At 46.5% G+C, this 20,385-nt stretch overlaps 1 protein-coding gene across 2 annotated transcripts in view; it reads right to left on the reverse strand.

Annotated features, from left to right (window-relative positions):
• Sorl1 (sortilin related receptor 1) overlaps positions 1-20,385 on the reverse strand; it is a 162,746-nt gene that overhangs the window by 81,228 nt on the left and 61,133 nt on the right. For both annotated transcript variants that reach the window (NM_053519.1, XM_039081046.2), the window contains 5 exon segments: positions 365-551; positions 2,880-3,058; positions 12,070-12,158; positions 18,281-18,354; positions 18,560-18,677. In NM_053519.1, coding sequence (NP_445971.1) covers positions 365-551; positions 2,880-3,058; positions 12,070-12,158; positions 18,281-18,354; positions 18,560-18,677 — 647 coding nt within the window.

Genomic DNA, 20,385 nt, shown 5'->3' on the forward strand with positions numbered 1-20,385 from the left:
AAAAAGTCTTCTCCAGTAAAGGGAGGCACAGATCTAGGCCCATGCACCCCACCCTCAACGAAGCTACAGAAAACAAGTTCCCCTAAATGAAGTTTGCAGTGTGTTCCCTTTAGGAGTTCTCCCGGAATTAAACCCTGAGCTAGGAGTCCCTACGGAGGTGTCTGCATCTCTGCTGAACTGCACAGCTAGATCTGTAAGATAACATGAGTAGAGGGCACCTCACACAGTTCTCACTCATACAGCCTGCTTGGGGACTCCTTATCCCCTTCCTCAGAGAAAGAGAATATGCTCTCCATCTTTTAGCCTCACACCACAGAGCAGATATGACGCAACTCCAGATCCTAGGCATGGAGGAAGAACAAACCATTCGTAGTCCTCCCGGGTGCAGGAGCAGTTGGACACGACCACCGGCCGGTCAAAGTCTTCCCCATTAAAGCACGTTGCGTGAGGGGTCCTCCTTTTGAAAACTGTCTTGTGTCCTAGCAAACACTCGTTCCCCCGCTCATCAGATGGGGACCACAGCTTGTAGTCGTTTTCCGTGCAAGGAACCCCTGAGAACAGAGAAGGGCAGAGCAAGTCCTCAAATCCAGGCTGGTGCAGGGTTTCCTGTCTCCCACCCTCAATGCAGCCCTCCACTTCTGGTGGCCCTCCACTTCCATTGCCTCTGTAGCCATCCAGCAAGTATGAGAGCTCAAAACATCCCATCTCTAGTAACACGGGGGTGGGCAGCAGCCATAAGGAGGAAGGCAGCACCCCTGTAACACAGCTCCTCTGAGAAAGCTGTGAAGGTGCGAGTCAAATTTGACACCATCAACTTCTGAATCATAAAATCTGAGGCACTGGGGCGGGAGTGGGGGGAGCTGCTGTTTATTTTTGATGATTTGTGCATTGTGTGCGCACGTGCATGCAAGAGTCATTTTGGTCATTTCTTTGGTTTCTGACTGTATTTACTTATTTATTGTGTATATGTGGGAGGGTGTCCTGTGCATATGTTTTATCATTTGTTTGGTCTAGGACTGACTGTGTATTTTAAACTTTGTATTATTTTATTATATTATATTATATTATATTATATTACATTATATTCAAACTTTCTTTGTTTCTTTGAATGTGCCTGCTGGTGCACATGTGGAGGTCAGCTCTGTGGAGTTAGGTCTCTCCTTCCACCTTTATATGGGTTCCCAGGATTGAACCGGGGTCTCCTCCAGGCTTGAGCGTCAATCACATTTATCTGTTCAATCATCATCTCACTGGCCTAGAGTTCTGGGTGCCTTACTGGCTTGCTTGATCACATGTTTTAGAGATGAGAGAATATATCTAGAGTTCAGGTGAACCCCAAATTCCTGATTCCCCTGCCTCAACATCCCTAGAACTGAAATTCCACCATATACCACAAAACCCAGCCAAATCTCTAAATTATTAGGAGAGTCGGTAGCTCCATTTACAAGTTAGGTGACAGGTGGTGATGAGGTAGGGTTGGTCTGGGGCTGGGGCTGGGGCTGGGGTTGGGGTCTCTCCTGGGATACTTTGGTACACAGGTGATGCAGGGGTGCTGTTGACCCATCCTGCTTCGTTAAGAAGGAAAGCACATCTGGCAGTAGAGGCTTAGGGCGCTGAAAATGCGTTCGCCCTACTTGATGGTACGGGATCTTTATGTAGAGAGACTGGAAATGACAAGACATAACTTCACACTCCTTCCACCAGCCCACATCCACTTAAGATGTCAGTAGTGTGCCTATGGGAATTCCATGCTTACATCTAATTGGTGACTCATATCTTTTTTTTTTTAATATGTGTGTCAGACTAAATCCTACCCGAAGCTGATGCATACCTGTCGACACAATGCCACTCAAATTAGCAAAGGATTATTAAAAAAAAAAAAGAACCCTACCGTCTATGAGGCAATAAAGAAACTCAGTGGGTGCACTAGAGATCTGCATGAGCCTTATAATTAGGGGGTGGGACGTGATACCTAATTGCAGGCACAGATATATAATTCAAGGTGTGAAGGACAGAGGAGAGACACCTTCCAACAGAGATGCTGAGGCTGAGGCTGAATGGCTCAGGTAAGGAGAAGTGAGGAAGGGCAGAGGCCAATGAGGCAGGGAGAAAGAGCCCTCCAGAGTCCATCAGACCTCCATGCATACGTGCACCAACAGCTAGTAACAAGGCTCCAGATAGCCTTCAAAGAACCCCAAGTCAAACCTGTGCTACGCGCGTTAATGCTCCCAAAGACCCAGGCGCTAGTCCCTGGCTTATGGCACTGTGGGTAAATGGTGGAACTTTTAGGAAGTGAGCTCTAGAGGAAAGAGGTAAGGTCGTCAGGAGTGTGAATTCAAGGAATGTACTGGGGTCCCAGCCCCTCCTCCTCTTCTCTCTCTTTCTTTGATTCCTGACACCATATGACAAGCAGACTTCTCCCATCACAGCTCCCAGCACGACTGTAGTGAAGATGTCAAGGAACTATGGACCAAAACCACGAGCCAAAACAAAGTTTTCCTCTTTTCCCTAATGGAGAGCTAATACAGACAAACTCATTTGAATAGGGCCCAGAGGAACCTCTAATTTGGAAAACCCGCTTTCATCCGCTATCCATCCATCCATCCACTCTCACTTTTAACAGGTATCTATTTAGACTTACTACACGCCAGGTACTGCACGAGGGAAACCAAGACACACAGAATCATAAGCAGTCCCCTTAAGGAGACCTGAGTAAATAAACCCCCAAGCACCTGTGCCCCGGGTCCTTCACACACTCGTTTGGGTCATCTCCCACAGTGAGTCTCAAACAGGACACTGTTATCTAACAGTGCAGCTCTGCCCACTCCAGACGATCAGTCGTTATGTCTGCAGCCAGGGCTCCGGAGGCAGTGGCTTACCCAAGGCGTCGGTGGCATTGACCTGCAGGATGAGCCAGCTGTGGACACTCTCCTTGTTAGAGCCGAAGATGGTGAAGACGGTGCTCTTCTCGCCAGGTTCCGTGAGAAGCCCATACACAAACACAGGCTTCTCAGAGAAGACGAACGTCTTCCAGGTCTCGCCTTCATTGGTGCTGTACCTGCCCAAGATGAGCAAAAGGAGCCTTGAGGTTTCAGTCCTAGAAGGCAGGCCTCGGTTTCTACATACATCGCTAGTGACCATAACCAGTGCTCCAGAAGATGGTGACCTCACAACAGGTGGTGGTTGTGCCAGAAGAGCAAGAAAGTGTCAAGGACAGATCCTGTCACCTAAAATGAATGCAAACACTGGCGGGCCATTCATCGCTAGGTTCAATCTCCCAACTTTCCCCGCTGAAAAATGAGAGGCAGGAACTAGCTGAAAGGACTCTGTGAGGCCAAATTTAGAAAACTTTTGACATGGAAGAAAAAGATGGTGGTAACATTACATAGTGAATAAAAAAGGGTCTGGATGGCTTCCAGTGATGAGAGAGGGAGAGAGGGAGGGAGGGAGAAGAAAGTCATCTTTTCTTATATTGGTACATCACCAAATACCATTAAAAAGTAATAACAGAATGTGAAGTGTTACCATTCTGTAATCCCCACTGTAGAAATCAAATCAGACAAGGATCATCACTGAATGCTAAAATCACCATGTAAAATTTTAGGGAACTAGGATGCCCATGTGGTCTAAAGATCTGAACCCACAAACCAACCATTCATTGCCGGGGAAATGCAATTTCATGCAGGGCAAGGAGCCACACCCTTACCCACACGTGGCACCACCAATAGATACCACATGCATCTGGATTCAGCCCAGCCTCTCAGTACCATTTGGTGCAAGTGAACAAATCTAGAATGTGGGACAGTATAGCTGACTACCCTATCATCTATATGTCATATATATACATATATACATACACACATACATATATATATGCGCACACACACATATGCATACAAACAAACATATAAAGAACTAGACACGAATCTTTTGATCACCTCATTCAATCCCAACACTTCTTCTCATCCTGAGACTTGAGAATTGACTTCTCTACACCTAGAGGCTAAACCAAGTAATGGGTACTACAGCCACCCAGGCCACTGTAGGGCTAAATACCTACCCAGCACAGGTCATATGTGGGGGCAAATTTTCAACTAGCTGACATGCTTGGAGTTCAAGCGAGGTTTAAATCAAATATAATTAACCCGCTCAGTCCCTAGCTTTTTACCAATGTTGAGAAGCTGAAGCTCAATACCACCCCTAAGGAAACCTTTAGAGTCGTCCATTAATCAGACAAGCTTAGGATGGTCCAGCTGTCCAATGATGATACAGGAAGTCTATCTATTTTTACATGGGCTAGATAATTCCATTTAAGAGATCATCCAACCAAAGATAACCCCAGGAAATGAATCATTTCTCTATAGATTCCCAGGAGGTGCAGACAGTAGGCCATTAATGAGACGAACCAGCAGGTGTGTGGCCAGGCATAGCCTTGTACCTGAGAACGCACTGCTCATTTAGAACATGGCGTTTTTCAGGAACACTGAAGAAAGGGCGCTTGTCTAACAATAGCAACAGCTAAGGGAACACCCATGTTGGTCTGATCTCAACACGCTGAAACTGAGAAGAGGACTTACTAGTGAAATTAAAATGACAAGAGGCAAGAAAAAGACAAATATGGATCTTTGTGTGTGTGTGTGTGTGTGTGTGTGTGTGTGTGTGTGTGTGTGTGTGTGCCCATGTGCGCTAAGGAACAAGAAGAGATGGAGATAAAATTATCAGAGTTCTTTTCGGTAATTTCTCCAAGAGTCAGGTGGAACAGATCCTAAAACTGAAGAGGAGCAGTCACTTGTTTACCTACAGGAGCGAAGGGACTTTTCAGAATGGAAAATAAAAGCACTCAGGAAAACCGGAAGCCAGAGTTGAGAACCCAATGGTCCCTGGTCACAACACACTAACCCATTTCCTTTCCTCCTGATTATTCTTGATTTGAACAAGAGACTTGTATTAGTTACTTATGCAGACATTAAAAAAAAAAAAAACAGAAGCAGCTTCAGGATGTATTGGTTCAGCTTGTATTTTGAAGATATAGCCCATCGTGACAGGAAAGTCATGCAGGAAGAACGTTGGGGCATCTGGTCACCCTGTATCCGCAGGGAGCAGTGTTTGCTTCTGTGAGATCACTTTCTCCTTTTGATTCAGTCCAAGACTCCAGGCAATGAACTGGTCCTACCCACATCAATTACCCTAATTGAGCTAATCCCTCTTACATGCTCAGAGATTTGTTTCCATGGTGATTCCAAATCCCATCAAGTTGATAACCAAAACCAACCATAAGAAGGATAATGATGTGAGAGCAGTTTTTTTTTTTTTTAAAAAAGATATCCTTGTGGACCACACATATAAACGCTCATTCACTGTTGGTGAAATAATATGAAGTGAGCTGATACATATTCGATCACGAACCAAAATAAAACTTCAGTTTCTCACCGAGCTCTACACTCCAGTCGGCAATTTAGACAATGAACTTGGATGTGACACAACCCAACCCCATTTGCAGAGGGCACAAGGCCAGTTGTACACCCACATATGCACCTGTAGATGTAGATGCAGGCGTATCTGGTAAAATTAAATTCAAATGTTTTCGTGCGTCCAAAGACTAATCAAGAATGGGAATATAAACATTCACATGATGTTTCCAAGAAAATGGCAAGTTCCCCACTGCCACAGTTACTCGAGGACTGGAAGATCCTCCATCATAAGTGGCAGAAGGCAGAACCACATGAGACACGTGGCCAACCACATGTTGAACCCAACCTTGGAACCTGCAGCTGCCACCTGGTTCACCTTGACCAAATCTGCCTTTATGGAATGGCCCTGCCCCACGCCTCCCAGGCCTCTGTTTTCTGTGAGTGGTAAAATCACCTTCCAGTTAACCAGAAATCATGTCCTTTCCACACAGGGTGCACCCTTGAACCCACGAGCCTTCACTTCCAATCTCCTCTGGGATCCATTCATCCTCCTCATTCTTCCAAAGGAAGCCATGTCGTTCCTCCACTTAAAGTCCTCAAAAGCCAAGTTTCAGTCTTGCCCAACGACAGACTCTTCAAACTACCGTTCCAACCTGCAGGGCAAGAAGCGCCCACTAGTGCAGTGATGGCAGGACTATTGTGAGGGTAACCAATTGCTCTCTGATTGGATTTGAGGCCCCTCCGAGGGAGATGATTCCTGCCTGATACTGCAAACCTGCTCAAACACCATAGGAGGGAGCCTGCTGTTGCCTTGCTAAATGGGCACAATGTCAAAGTGCCCCATAAATATTGATGCTTATATTCCTAGGTGAATGCTGCCTTCAGCCTTGGCCAAAGAAGCTTCTCTTTGCTATGGGCAACAATCAATACAGTGACTAATAAGTCGTCAAGTGCTGAGAGTGTCCAGCTCCCCTGGGGAGATCTACATCACCCCTCTAAAGCCCAGGGGACAACAGCAGTGAAAGACGGTAAGAGCTAGAGACAGTGGTGACCGCAATCTTCTGGGTATACACGGCCACTTCTCTTATGAACTCCCAGCTGTTGTGGTTACGTTCATAAAACTGGGCCCAAATAGATCACAAGTGAAGGCGGGACTAGTGAGGCTACGTCCCTCTGAAAGAAGCTATTGGCAGCTAATCGGTAGCTTGAAGAAGGGGGTGTTGTTTTATCTTTAGTGGTACCACCACTATTAAGTTGCCTATGCTTCAGGAAATAGCCTCACACCTGTGCTCATGAAGCGACCTTATTTGAACTCAGGGAAGAAAACCAAAGGAATAAAACGACCTATCGACAGAACTATCTGTTGAAAGAACAGCTTAATGCGAATGAGATGGGGTGAGAGTGTTTAAGGGGGATAAAAATGGCCAAACTTCATTACACACGTATATGAAATTGACAAAGAACAACAATAACGTTATTTAAACACACACAAGCAACAACAAAAGCCATTGAGAGCCAGGAAAGGGCCCCCGGGACTGGTGCTTGTTCAATGCCCACTTCAAGCCCTATTTCTCACCACTGCGTCTCTCAATACATAATCTGTTCATGCATGAAGGCCTCAGGGACCACAGACTCACATTGCCACCTTGGTTCAAGTTGTGTCTCCTTTCGTACGTGTGTGCGAGAGTGTATGCCAAGCGTGCAAGGGTACCGCTCCCCCATCCTACCCCCCATTCCCCAACCCACAACCTTGTATCTCCCACCAAAGCCAGAGGAAGGCATCAGACACCCTGGAGCTAGAGTTACAGGCAGTGGTGAATCGCCTGATGTCAATGCTGGGAACTGAAACTCAGGTCTTCTGGGAGCACAGCAAGCTCTGTGAAGTGCTGAGCCACCTCTCCAGCCCCGAAAGCTCTTTCAAACACCGGTACTCTATGTCGAGTTTCACCTCCTTTGAGAAGCCTTGCCCAACTTCCCAGTTGGCACTGCCTCAGGCCAGCTCAGACTAGGCCCTGCCCTCAAGTTCACACCCTGCCCTGATGCGCATACATGACCAGATCCATGAGTGTCTTCCACACTGTGGCTCACCATCGATGAAACCTCCACCCACGTCCCCATCCACGCACCTCACACCTCTTCTACCACCGGAAAGAAGAATGATCATCATTTGCTGCAGGAAATTAAACAACCCACACTGAGTTTCTCTTAAAAAAAAAAAAAAAAAAAAAAAAAAAAACCTGCCCTAGCTTTGTGACAGTTAAAAGGTGATAGGGACATCTGTTGCTTCTGCCTCAAGAAGCAGAGGAAGCCACCCAGGGTGGGACTGTGGTGGGGATGGCTCTCTGCAGCTGCCTCACGGTGATGCTGTTAGCCACTGGCATAGAAACCGTGGAAGAGGCCACTGCAGCTTCCTACCCTCTGAACCACGAAGCTGTACCTGGAACGCTGATCCAGAAAAGGCGACTATAGCTGAGCGGCTGCCTGTAGCCTCTGCAGGAGTTTGGGGGCATTCCCAGAGGGAAGCCCTGTGAAATCGGAGATCTCCTCACAGAGAAAGATGCTTTGGGGCAAGTCCAAAGTATTAGTAACTATCAACATTTCATCGCGCTGACAGGCGAACTGCCAAGAACAAACGGAAACTGATCTCGGCCCTCGGGATCCAGCTCACACTGGTGCTTGGATCCTTGCTGTTCAGGATACAAGGCGCAGCGGCAGCCCCTTTTCTGTGATGCTGTGCACCCTTAAGGACTGAAACCACTCCTTGGTATCCTCCAGGCAGGCTCCTGGTCAAGCACGCAAAAGCAGATCCCTAGCCGCTCGGGCTCTCTCTCATTTGCTCACTTCAGACACGTGGACACAAAGGCAAACCGACGCTTTGCACCTCACGCTCCGCATCCCAGTTAACACCAGTGATAAGAGTCTCAACGGAGGAGCAAGGCGGAAGGCAGACAGAGGGATCTTAGTTACTGCGCTAATCAGAGGAAAACGCCACCAAGTGGTAAATGAATACCCCAAATCTGTCTTTGACCACCATTCCTGTCTCCTATCTCTACACTCTGATTAGCACAAAAGACTCTGCTCTATTGGGCTCTATTTGGCTTTCTTTGCCTACATTACAAATAAAGGGTAAAGTGCTTAAAGGTGAGGGGCCACATTCTAGTCATCTTCAGACATACAGAACCTTCTGTCCTCCCTTCCAAACAAGCTCCTTCCTTCTCCCAGACTCTCGCCAACTGGCTCTGACGTCCTAGTACTCCCATGGGCACAGGCGGATCCTGAACCAGGCCCCACTCGCCTCCGATCGCTGGCGTCTAGCACAACATCTGGTTCACTGTAGTTGTTCAACAAATGTTTGTGTAATTGACCTGAAATGATTCCGAGCAGAAATCTGTTCATGTTCCAGTGTGGGCGCTAACTCCCACACATCATATCATGTCCTCGTGTGCAAGATAAGGAGGGTGGATCAGATCCTCTCTCCCACTGTCTGGCTGCACATACTGAGAAAGCCCCCACTGCTCAGGGCTTGTCATTTACACAGAACACAACAGCCGTGGTCTCCCTTGGAGCTGTGCAAATAGCACCCTACTCAGACCCCTTCCCGATTTTTAATTCGGTGTTGAAAAAAAAAAGGGGAAAAGAAAAAGCAATCTCAGATGCCCAAGTACCCATGACCTACTTATTGATCCATCAAATATTTGCTAAGTGCCTGCTGACTTGTATAGACCAGGCAAACGGGCCTACAAAAGCCTTGCTAATGAGTTGAAGAATCCAGGCTAATGAGTTGAATGATAGGCAACTAAAATGTAAATTCTGAACACAATCAATCTAAATGAATAGGACAGCGGAGAAATTCTGAGGCTCAAAGGACAGAGAGGTTGTTCTGGTTAGGGAGGTCAGAGGCCCACAGCCTGAGGACAGTTTTGGCATCGTGAATGGAAAGGCTTGGTGCGCTCATGATGGAGCTCTTCTCTGAGAGGTGGCAATATCATGAGGGCTCTGACTTTAGTCCCCTGATGGGCTCATACCATGGTGACATTATGGGGAGGTGTTGGAAAGTAGGAGGTGGGGCTTAGTCGGAGGAAAGACGGGCTGCTGAGGGCATGCCCTGGACAGCTACACCTGGTCAGCATGCCCACCCTGCTGAGTAGCTCTGCTCAGCCATGTGCTCTCTGACTTCTGACACTCCGATTCTGCTTAGCCTCCCAGAGGCAAGGGAGCAGCCGAGAAGGACTGAATCCTGTGACGCTGAACTCAGAACGAACTCTCCCAGCTTTGCCCTGCTTCTCTGGTGTATTTCTCACAACAAAAGCCTAGCACATAGCCTCGCTCCGTCTACGAGGCACGGGGAATTGTTTGTCACTGAAGCCTGTGGACTAACTTCCCTATCATCCTCTGCTTTTCAGAACAGCAGGAGGAGGAACGAACACCTCTGAGAATAACACACTCAGCAAATGCCAGGTGGCTGCACAGATCCCAGCCAAGTTGGAGTTGGACCTCGGGACGCATGTACCTGTCAGAAGGAGGCCAGTCCGCACTGATTCGAACTACGTGTTGCAGACCCTTCCAAACGATCCGTGCCAACAGAACACCGCCATGTCCACGGTGCCCACCGCCAACCCCCAAAGCCACTGGGAAACGCCTGGGGAGGGCGTTATGGTTTTCCGTCAGCGGGTTTATTTTCCTGACCATGTTTTGCTGCAGCTAGCGCAGAATGACGCTGAGTTCCCTGGGCACATATGCACCGACAGATGGTGTAAGAGGACTAAAATCACACTAGCTCCTTCAGGGGAGCCAGCTTGGAATGCTAATGTAATCTGTGGAGAAGCTAAACAAGGAAAATTGAGAACGGACTCCCAAACGTGAAGACTGAAACTATCCAAAGAATGAGATCTATGCCCAGGAAGCCAAGCCCCGGTCCCTGTATGCCTTCCTCACATAGCAGTTTACTAACCACTACAATTACCTCCTCGCCTGCCTTACAGCCAGAGGGCGAAGACCTCGTGCAGGTGGAAAGGGGACCACAGCATCCTGTTTCTCTTTAGACTCACAGTACCTGGTGTAAGTACCACTTGCTCAGTGTGTGTGGTGTGAGTTAAATGACTAGACACACAAACACCAGCAGATCTGTGGAAGCGTCCTCCGTGAAGATCACCCTCTGAACGGAAAGCTGATCTGAACACAGATGCGGGTGTCATGTAAAACACAGCCTCTCCTGCCTCCAGGCTCTAGAGAAGCAGCTGCCCCATGCCACCCAAGGCCAGGAGCAGCCAAGTGGGAAGCCAATAGTAGACCTTGGCCTCTCTCAACCTCTTGGAGGTTCAGTACATGCTCAGTTAAGCACAGGTGGAAACCAGCTATTAAAATCCCCTTTTCAAAGCACCCACTTCTTGCCCTTGGGCGGTTCTAATAGGAGCAAAAGCAGGGGAAGCCTGCTTCTTCCCACTGCACGGTGTGATTACAGAAGCCCTCTCTGCCTCCCACGATCACCCAGCCGAAGGGTTCAAGGCAAAAACAGGCAGAGATGAGGGTCAGTCGGCCTCCTCCAATGATAACGCTGGTTCAATAGCTTCGTGAAAGGAAGCAAAGAGATTATTCTGGATAAAAATCAAGCCCGAAGTGGAGAAAAGCTACAAAGTCCCGACACTTTGCTTTTTTCTTAGACATAATGCAAGACTAATTCTCAAGAGTGACTCTACAAGCTAATGGTTACTCCTTCCTGAGCCTCAGTTTGCCCATCTGTAAAATGAAGCAGTTAATCCCTAACATCCCTTTCCGCTCCATCTATGACAACCCCCAAAACAAAACGCAGCACAGCAGAAGTCACCTGGCTACCAAGTGATAATACATTCTGCAGCCACTGTCTCCACTTCTTGTCATTTTAACTATTAGTCAGCTTACACACTGATCTTTGGAAGCACCACTTTCAAAAGCGAAGACATGTTCAAAACTGTCTAGTTACACGTAATGAGGAAGCAGAAGGAGAAACTATCTTGGGGGAGGAAGAGAAGCAACCAGGATGGAGAAGGGGAGAGCAGACAGGGCAGTAGGAAGTGAATAGTTGAGCAAAAAATGATGATGATGATGATGATGATGATGATGATGTCATATATGTTAAAAAGTAAATAAATAAAATTACCATAATGAAATTCTTTATATGTTAACCTGAAACAGTTAATTAAAAGAGAGACCGTAGATAGTTCTTATTCAAACAAATAAATATTACTTCACTTGTTTCTCCTGACCCCCTCTAACACAGAAGGAATTAGTTATGTCATAGACATAAAAAGTTTAAGTGATTTCCAGAGGTCTCGGTTCTCGGTCCTGAAGCTAGCGCTTCAGAGAACATCCGACGGTCACCACAAACACCAGTGTGAGAGAACGGTTTGATGTCTAAAGGAAAGGAATAAGCAAGGCACCGTGACCGATGCCTGCGATCTCAGCACTTGGGAGGCTGAGGCAGGAGGATTGCCAACTTATACAGCAATTGGAGTTAAGTTTCAAGACAGCATGGGTTGCATAGGTTTGTTTTTGTTTTTTTCTTTTAAAAAGGAGGGAGGGAAGGTGAAGGAAGGAAGAAGTAGAGAGAAGGGTAGAAAAGTTTTTTTTTTTTTTTAAGAAGAGAAGGAGGAGGAAGAGAGGGATAACCAGAAGCACTTACTTCAGCTCGTTGGTCTCCATGCCCTGGGCAATGGCCATGATGATGCCTCCATGGTCACCCCAAGTATAGTAATGAGGTCCTGGAAGAGCCTAATTAGTAAAGCAAACAAACAAACAAACAAACAAAACAGAGGTGAGGTGTTGCTGTAGCAGTAAATATAGAAATGGTGCACCCTCCCTCCCCCAGACACACACCACCACAATGACAGCCACTGGAATGTGGGTTCCAGTTTGCAGAACAGGTTCTTGTCCATCCTCTCATTCACACCCCACAGTCCTGGAGTCAGAGAGAAAGAGAGAGCACTCTTCACTGGGCTAACGTGACTGAAGCCTTAGGCCTCATCCCCACGCTGCAAAATAAATAACTGGTCAACCAGAGCTGCTGTTCTACTATAACCAAGTCAGGCCTCTGAAGCCTATGGAAGGGGACTTTAGTGCTTAGAAGAGCTACCCACACAGTTTCCTGATACAGAACTGCCTCAGGGGAAGGTAATTCTGGAGCACCTCGGTTCTAGCCAGGGATCTCAAATTTCCATAGAAATTGTTTCTACAAAAAGGAACTGGTAAATGGCCCCTTGCAGGCTGGGGAAAGTGTGGGAGGAATCCCAGAGTGTGCGCTCCTTAATTGGAGTGTACCTCTCTACCTAACCCTCCCAAACTACATTTGAATGAGGCATCTTGACAGAACCTAGAGGAAACAAATGATGTGATACGCACACACGAACAAATACGCTTGTATGAAAATGGGCTGCTGGTGTGCAAATTATATGACTGAAGTGGCCACAGGCTGTTCACCCGAACCTGGGGAAACAGAGGTCAACAAAGATATTCAAGGTCCTATTAGCCCAGATGATGGCCAAGACTTCAGCACTGGAAAAAACAGGATGCCTGGGAATAAAGGAGAAATGAAGGAATCTCAAACAAAGGAAACCATAGCCAGTGGGCCCCTCACAGACAGCGGGCTCCGCAGGAAATGCTCAAGGTACTCTCAAAGCAATGGGTATCTACTCAAGGATCATCAGGAACCACAGACAAACAGGAGAAACGGCAAATTCCCCGGGGGAAACTCAAAACTGCTAATCAGTATTAGAATTTCAGCAAAAAGTAAATGAGTGTTTTCAAAGTATGTAGGCACCTACGACAAAAGCAGAAAGGTCAGGGAGGGGACCCAGACCCACAGGATGCAAACATTCTGTATTTTATACATATTCAGTACGAGCTCAGTGGAGACTATGGAAGGCTAGATGTGTACGTTCTAACCCTCAGAGAAGCCACGGAAACACAAGAAGATGAGAGAGAAATACAAAAAAGACAGAGCGGAATAGATCTGGTGGCTAGGGAGGGAGCTTAATGGTAGAGCACCTGATGAGAACGCACAAGGTTTTGGGTTCAACGCCCGGCCCTGTCAAAAACCAAAAATCTAAATAACGCAAAAGGAGATGCAGAAGGAAAAACAGCAGAATGGATACAGAGGAAATAAATAACAAAGATATTAAAGGCTTAATTCCAGCAAATAAAGGCACACAAGCAAAGCCAGCGAGATGGATCAGTGATAAGGACGCTCGCCTCCACGCCTGACAACCTGAGTTTGCTCCCCAGGACCCAAATGGTGGAGGAGAGACCCAGTTCCCATGCACTCTGATTTCCACACACACCTACCTAGCTCCCCCCCAAAATAAAATAACAATAATTTATGAGAAAGCAAGTATGTACATGTTATACACATAAAATTATTCAAATACAAAGACACAGATAAACAGTAAATGGACAGTAACAGATGTATCCGGAAGAAATTTTAAAGCCTTACATATTTAGAAAACATCCAAAGTAAATAGCTATTGAAACCCAGGAGGAGCAAACACATAAGGAAAAGTTTAATAATATAGAAGAGAAAACAACCAAGTCACTCCTACCAGGAGTGAAATTATCCCTAAAGCGTCAGCAGATGCTAAGAAGGTAGCAAGGAAAACTCACTGAGTTTGAAAACCTGAATAGTTATACACCAACTGGAGAAATTGAATTTCTTGCCAAAAATGTTCTAAGAAGAAAATTCCCAGCCCAGCAGAGAATTACAGAAGACACAACACCAACTTTAACACAGGCAGCCAGAAACAAGGGAAGGGAGACAGCTAATCGACTTATCCTACGAGAGCTGCCGGACCAATGAAACTTGCCACAGACACTGCAAATAGAATATTACATACTAGTATTCCTCACAAAGAGATTCTTACACTCTTTAGCACATCAAACCTAGCTATATTAAATAGGACAATGTGTCATGACCAAGTGGGGCTTATTCTGTAACTGAAAGTTAGTTTAATGTTCAAGAGTCAGTTGACACCACCCATCGCCGTGTAACAGAATGAAGAAAATCTATGTCATTACATTGATAGAGAAATGACATTTGACAAAGAAATCAAAACCTGGACGTGATTTTTGTTAAGGGTTATTAATAAACTAGAACTAACAGGGATTTTTCTCCAGGACGACGGAACGATGGAATGCATATATATACATATATATATATATATATATGTATATATATGTATATATATACATATATATATGTATATATATATAATATTGTATATATCTGCACATACATCACATACAACCAAGAGATATCACACCTGTAATCCCACTATCCGTGAGACTGAAACACAGACCGAAAGAATAGCCTTCCTGGATTACAAAGGAGAGACTCTGCCTTTAAAAAACTGGTAGGGAGACTAAATGTTCATCCTCCAGACAGAGTAGGCTGGAGTACTCACTCCTCCCACATCCACTCAACAGAGTCACAGTCACCACAGTAAGAAGAACAAGAGGGACAGGAGAGCACCACCAGCAGAGAGGGGGAGAAACAGCAAGACGAAAGAGAAAGTTTAATAAAGCATCAGAAAGGAACCGCTTCCCTTTGCGTCTGGGATGACTGTTTATAATAAATGCGCATACAGCAGAACTAAAAAGAATCCATGCCTTTGACAAAGTCATCGAATGCCGAAAGCATTGTTATTCATTAGCATAAAAACCGAGGAATGAGTTCCGGCTTGGTGGCACATGCCTTTAATCCTGGCACTCAGGAGTCGGAGACAGGTGGATCTCTGAGTTCAAAGCCAGGTTGTCCTTTAGAGCAAGTTCCAGGTAAGCCGGGGCTACACAGACAGATTCTATCTCAAAAAAAAATCATCAACAACAAAAATTTAGGGATAAACTTAAAAGAAAATTTTACTTGCAGTGATGGTAAGTTTAAATATTTAAGAAGAACACGCATATACATTGACATTTCTGGGGTTGTAGCTCAGTGGAGTGCTTGGCTAGTATGTTTAAGACCCTGGATTCATTCCCCAGCATAAAGAAAAAAAGAGAGAAAAGAAAAGAAAGATTAAGTCAGGCGGTGGCATATGTTTGTGATCCCCATACTCAGGAGGCAGAGGCAGTGAGACCATGAGTTCCAGCCCGGACAACAGAAGGCAATGGCATGCAAGACTTCTACGTTGGAAATGGAAAGATACCAAGAGAAATTAGAGGAGGAATGGAGGGATAGGCTACAACCATGGATCAAAGGACTCGATGTTATTAAGATGTCAATTGACCCTGAAATCGATTTACAAATTTAATGCTCGCACAGTGAAAGTCCTAGCAAAACTGGCAGGATACGCAGACGCACAAAGGACTTTGAATGAGGAGAACAATTTTGAAAATAAGCAAAGGGCTTACCCTAATTGATTCCAACTCTGGCTGTAAGGTTTTGGTAATCAAGACAATATGGTAGTGGTGGAAAAGACAGACACATAGCTCAATGGAACACAACAGAAAACTACCACCCCCCAAATATACCCACATATACATGACAGATTGACTTCCAAAGAGGGACCAGGGGGGACTCAACACGGCGAAGAGACGTCTTCTCAACAGATGGATAAAAATAGATATCGAAAAGTGGTTCAAGCAGATTAAAATGTGAAAACAATAGGGTGTGATCATTTTCTCATGACACATTTAGAAAGTAACCCTAAATGAATAGCTATAGCGCTCTCTCTCTCTCTCTCTCTCTCTCTCTCACACACACACACACACACACACACACACACACACACACACACACACACACACACACACACACACACAAATGGGAAAGTCAAGTATCAGACATTAAAACAGTCTAACTGGTCCAAGCAGGTAGAACAATTAAGGTTTGATTGGATAAAGAAAACCACCGTCGTCCCTATGGTGGGGACAAAACGCAGCAGTAAAGCAGAAAAAGGCCACAGGGCAACGAAGCCTCTTGGATGAGCTTCAAATTCACAGGAGTGACAGAATCTAGGAATGTGGAATAAACACTCTGTCCACACAGAGCAATCCTTGTAGAGAACTCTGGACACGCTAACACTAGGTAGAGGTGGATGCAGACAGTGGAGAGAGCGGTGCATACTACAAGATGATTCAGAGATACTGGGGTCGGGGGAGGCTTGATATTTTGAATTTATAGAGATGAGGGATGGCTCTTATCAAACAGAACACCGTGACATAGATTTGCTGTAGTTCACAGCTCTCAGGGAAGCTGTTACGGAAGCAAGAGTAAGAAGAAATTGTGGGGGGTTGGAGAGTTTACCTCACTGGCTAGTTGGAGGGCGACCAGAATCTCTCGGTCACCACTGTTCCCTACAACAATCTGTCACATGCATCTTCCATCCACCAGTGTTGGTGACGACTGCTCCCCTTCCCACGTGGGGCCTCTGCGGTGAAGCCTCTGCAGGGACTGTGAGGCTCCCTCACAGGTAACCTCCAACTCTCATCCCCCAGCAACTTCTCTGCTAGTTCTCAAAACAAGGTCCCTAGGGTGCTCAGTACTTCCTGGCAGGTATTACGTATGCCTGGAGAGAGTCTCCAGCAGCTGCCCTGGCAACAGCCAGGCAACAGGGCTCCAGGGGAGGAGGATGAAGACACAGCTCTCTACCCAAAGGAAATGGCTGGCGGATGTGCCTGCCCCTCCCTGTCGTCTCCAGCAGCAGAAGGTACTAAAAGCCCGCAGGCCTCTCTGCTGGTGAGAGGATTGCGTGCTGCAAAGGAAGCAGCAGTTCTATGATGGAGAAACGGCTGTTCAATCTTTCCCGTGGGACAGGAGAAGGGCGACCTGAAAATTCCAAACCTTCAACTCTTATTTGACCATGGTGTCCCGACCACTTCTTTTATCTGAACACAGACTTGTATTTTCTGCCATTCTGGGTGGAACCCTTAACTTGTATGCATGTATGCACATAAACACATGTACATGGACACACTCGGACGCACTCGCACACACAGACACACACACAGACACACACACACAGACACACACACACAGACACACACTTTTCTTCTGTCTCTCATTTAGAGGGATGATAAGCCTGGGCCACATATGAGATAAAACACAAGAGTAATGTTTACAAATTGTGCAGAGTCAAACATGATTGCCGTGCATATAGCAGATTAAATGTGGAAACACACACACTGCGTTCTCCACAAGAAGCACTGTGGGGATAGGAGCTGCGGATGTTGAATTTTCAAGCCTGCCCGTGCAGTGATCTGCTGGGACGTCAGCGCCCATCCTCAGGGTCGGCACAGACTAAGTCCCTAGGTTACAGGATGAGGCCACAACTTAGGCTGGACCCTTGAGAATGGGTATATGGTCGGTGTTCAAGATCCAAATGGGTTAAACAGTGTTAAAACAATCCCCTCCCGTAGCGTGGGGAAGACAAAAAGGGCCAGCCAAGCTAAGGCTCAGGAAAACACGGGAAATGAGCAGTGTCAGACCCACCACAAGTGCGTTGTAATTCTGACACAGTTGCCAAGTTTGACTGGGCATTTTCTCCATGCCAGACACTGTTACAGCCCAGGGCTGGGGGAGTAACCAAAGCAGACACTCTATTCTCCCCCTCGAGGAATGCATTGTCCCGAAAAAGCTTGGTCAAACTCACAGTTGTTTCTAATAAAAAACTGAAACGGCCTGTCTTTTATTTAAAGTGATATTCTGGCAAAGAATCACAAGGGCCTTACAGGGTGTGAAGACATGGGAGTGCGGCTAACTCCTCTGTGAGGCCCTGGGTTTCTACATACACATTCGGGTCACATAGAGTACCACAGACCTCCACCAGGGACCACCGTGTCCCTGAAATGTTGGTTCACAGCTCACAATGCTCACACTAACGAAAGCCCCAGGACCAGAAACTGACCTCTCTCCACCGGGCTCCGGCACTGCTAGAGATGTACACGTTGGTCTTGCTGGCCAAGTTCTTTCCCACAGAGCCTGAAACACAAAAGGAAGAATATGCCAGAAAGACATCTGGCCCAACCGGACATCCCAAATAGTAGCTCGTCACTGGGAGAGTGTCGTAAAGCCATGAGGAGGGGACACTGCTGGAGGTCTAGATGATCACTGTATAGGCCTAGCTGGCTGCATGGACCCAGCCCACCCATGCCCCTGGGATAGATAGCAGGCAAGTCACAGTTACCGGTGGCGATGATGAGGCCGGGGGCTGACTCCTTGGACAGGATCGGCATCCTCCGAAGTTGGAGGTTGAGCAGTTGACTGAGGCGCTGGGCCAGGTGGAGGGAGCAGCCCTGAGAGAGCTGCAGAGGGAAATTTCCAGATGGGATCAGCATGGACTCCCTCAAACCCAAGAGTCTATCCGAGGACCCCACAACAAGACCCAGAGGAGGGTCTGGGCCAGAAGAAACCAGTCTTACAACCCAGTGGCCCTCAAATCTCCCGAGATAGAGCACATCTTCTGAACCAACATAAACGTCTACCACTGAGGAAAAGAGGAAGCCCCGAGACTCCCAGAAATAACCATTACAAGTCAGGGTCAACTCCAGCATAAGAGAAAAGCAACCCAATGTCGGCGTTATCCAGGGACTCGGAAAGACAGAGAACTGAAACGTCCTGTTGACTTTATAAGTCAGTGCATATGTGTCTGAAATACGATGCTACAAGTTTGGTCAGAAGAAAAAGAATCAGAGATCCAAACGTCTCATTGGAAAATAACCAGGCGTATAAGACATGTGATATGAATGCCACAGGGGTCATGTGGAAGCTAAAGGCTTATCCCATGTTTGTGGGGAAATGCAGGCTTTAGTGGTGTTGAAACTGGCTTCCTCGCTGTGAGCAGATGCCTACCATTCCGTGGACCACCACAAATGCTTCTGCCTCATTCTCCTGGCCAGAAAAATATGATGTCTAAAGTATTTCAGACATAACAGTGATCAAAATGGGCGACTCTGTGTTCAGGGCACGGGTAAAAATGCAAACCAATCTTGCTAGCAGCCCGGATTTGTCAATTAAGAACGGGAGGAAATCAGGTTGGCTCATGAAAGTTTTCCTCCCTACTTCCTCTTCCACTTCCTTTTATTTAAGGAAATCAATCCTTAGACGTGTTTCTGGATCCTTGGACCATCATGTTTCACCACATACATTACTATATACTCCTTTTTTTCCACCTCATGGTTCGGATCAAAATACTCCCCAAGGGTCCTATTCTAAAGATTTGCTCACAAATTTTCGGTACTTCTGTGAAGTAGCCGAATCTTTAGGAGGTGGGGCCTAGTGCAAGGAAGTTGTCATTAGGTGTGCCTTTGAAGGGAATAGGGAAACTCTGGCCTCTTCCTCTCTGGGTTTCCTTTATCTATTTCCTGTCTGCCATACTAAATCAAGCTTATTGTATCACGGTGTTCAGCCTTGCCACTGGCCCAAAGCTACAGAGCCAAGCAGGCTCAGACAACAAATTACTGATACCTCTGAAACCATGAACCAAAATCAGCCTTTCTACCTCAGAAACTGATTTTCTCGGGCACCTTAAAATGGTGACAGAAAGCTAACATACCACCTGTGACAGTTAATGCTCATGGTCAACTTAATTTGATCCCAAATCACCTAGAAGATACACCTCTGCCTAGGTCTGTGAAGCAGCTGCCAGAAGGGCTAAGCTGAGGGGCAAGAGTCAGAGCCACCATGACTGTGGCAGTGCCATCCCCAGGTCTGGGGTCCCTACCTGAATGAAAAGGGGTTAAAGGAGGAAAAAACAAAACCAAGCATCGGCCTTGAGCCTTCCCACCATGATGGATTGTACCCTCCAAGTTGTGAGCCAATGAATAAACACTTTCTTCCTAAAGTTGCTTCTTATTAGCTCTTTGGTCCCAGCAAAAAAGGAAGAGGGACCCAACCCGCCACCAAAACTAAGAATTAGAAACTAAAAGGCAATTGACGACCCCACAGTTACGAGCTGATCCGTCTGAGAACTAGGAATTCCACCGAATCTGTTCCACCAACTTGTCCCCCTGC

This window comes from Rattus norvegicus, chromosome 8, assembly GCF_036323735.1.
Source record: "Rattus norvegicus strain BN/NHsdMcwi chromosome 8, GRCr8, whole genome shotgun sequence".
In the NCBI taxonomy this organism is placed as follows: domain Eukaryota; kingdom Metazoa; phylum Chordata; class Mammalia; order Rodentia; family Muridae; genus Rattus; species Rattus norvegicus.